At 35.8% G+C, this 1,426-nt stretch overlaps 2 protein-coding genes across 7 annotated transcripts in view; one reads left to right on the forward strand and one right to left on the reverse strand.

Moving 5' to 3' along the window:
• The window catches only part of LOC116846861 (four and a half LIM domains protein 2), a 642,247-nt gene that overhangs the window by 370,713 nt on the left and 270,108 nt on the right, over positions 1 to 1,426 (forward strand). The gene's annotated exons all lie outside the window — the stretch shown is intronic.
• The window catches only part of LOC116846884, a 12,214-nt gene that overhangs the window by 2,519 nt on the left and 8,269 nt on the right, over positions 1 to 1,426 (reverse strand). The window contains exon 1 of one of the 2 annotated variants that reach the window (XM_032821276.1): positions 851 to 1,265. The exons of the other annotated variant lie outside the window; for it this stretch is intronic. Coding sequence (XP_032677167.1) covers positions 851 to 1,093 — 243 coding nt within the window. The 5' untranslated portion in view covers positions 1,094 to 1,265. Of the gene's footprint in view, positions 1 to 850; positions 1,266 to 1,426 lie in introns of those variants that run through there. 2 annotated transcript variants of the gene reach the window in all.

The following is a 1,426-nucleotide window of genomic DNA, read 5'->3' on the forward strand; positions in this document are numbered from 1 at the left end:
AAGTTGTCTTTACTTCCGTAACGATTTGTTGTGCCCTACTTTCTGATTTGCAGGTCAAAACTAACGGTATGTGCTCATACATTAATGCTGCTCGGATAGCCTTTTTATCATCCTCAAAATCTATGTCAAATCCCATAAATATATCTGGTTCTGAATATTCCTTAGTGTATGTATATTGTATGTATGTCATAGGGAAATAATCAATAAAAATTTCTTTTTTTTGGGTATGGCAAGTTTGACAAACCGGTACATCATAATAACCATTTCCTATTTTTGTCTCTATCATGTCAATAATTAATGAACACTCAGGAACCATTTCATGTAAAAGGAGTTCCCAAGCCATTAGACTATTTTGATCCGTGAAGCTTCCGGCTATAACGTGAATTGTAAAGATTGCAGAAGATGTCAGTTCGTCTATACCTGCTCTCGTCATGTTAGATAACAACGTCATAGGTCTTGACAAGTAATTGGTATATAAAAAATTAACATTGTGCCAAGTATCAAAATCACTAGTACGTCCTAAACGATGTAGAAAATATGTTTTCAAATATTTATAAGTTAGAAGCTTTGCCGGGATTGGTACATTCTGTTCATTTGTTACGGCACTGTCGATATCCAGTCTTGTACAAAGCTGTAGGTCCTTGCAGTTGTGCACATAAGCAGACGATTTGTGCGTAGAACACATGCTAACCGACATGCATGACTTGCAAACGACACTCAGGTCATGCTGGCGACGGCATATGAGACACGACTTTGCAAATAGCAATATTTGCTCTTCATATGACTCTAGATCGCGACCAAGCTTATTCTTGACTCTTTTCACATTAGCTTTCTTGAATTCAGTCCACTCCTTAAGTGTCATATTATAGGAGTAATATACTTTGTCACTCAGGCTTATTACAGCCAGACAAAACTCTTTGTGTTGCTCTCGATGCAATTGCAAGTGCTCTTTGCAGCAGTAAGAGATCAAACGGCACCACTGACATACTTGCAGATTCTCTGAAATTTTGCAAACATGACAGACGTGCGGATTGAAAAAATTATTATAATTTACGATTGCGTCTCGTATTGTGGATAATCCAGGATTCGACATCACTCTTAAAGCGGTATAATTGACGTACAAAAAATGATATTTTATAATGTTAATTATAAAATAATGTTTTGTAAATAAAACTTGTAATATTCTTCCTTGACACTGTACGAATATAAGTGAAATGTGGCTTGAGTATATATGTTAATCCTGCGACTGTTTGAAAAACACTAATAATATCCTTAGAAGCGTTCTTGCGTGTATCGTAAGGTCAATTGTATTTGTAATCAGAAATATAACGTACCATGCATATTTGTTGGTCGAAATAGAATACTTTGTATAAGCATAGTTTTACACACACACACACACACACACACACACACACACACACACACA

The sequence above is a fragment of the Odontomachus brunneus genome, unplaced genomic scaffold (genome assembly GCF_010583005.1).
Source record: "Odontomachus brunneus isolate Ranch 3 - 2012 unplaced genomic scaffold, Obru_v1 Obru_scaffold_071, whole genome shotgun sequence".
Taxonomy (NCBI): domain Eukaryota; kingdom Metazoa; phylum Arthropoda; class Insecta; order Hymenoptera; family Formicidae; genus Odontomachus; species Odontomachus brunneus.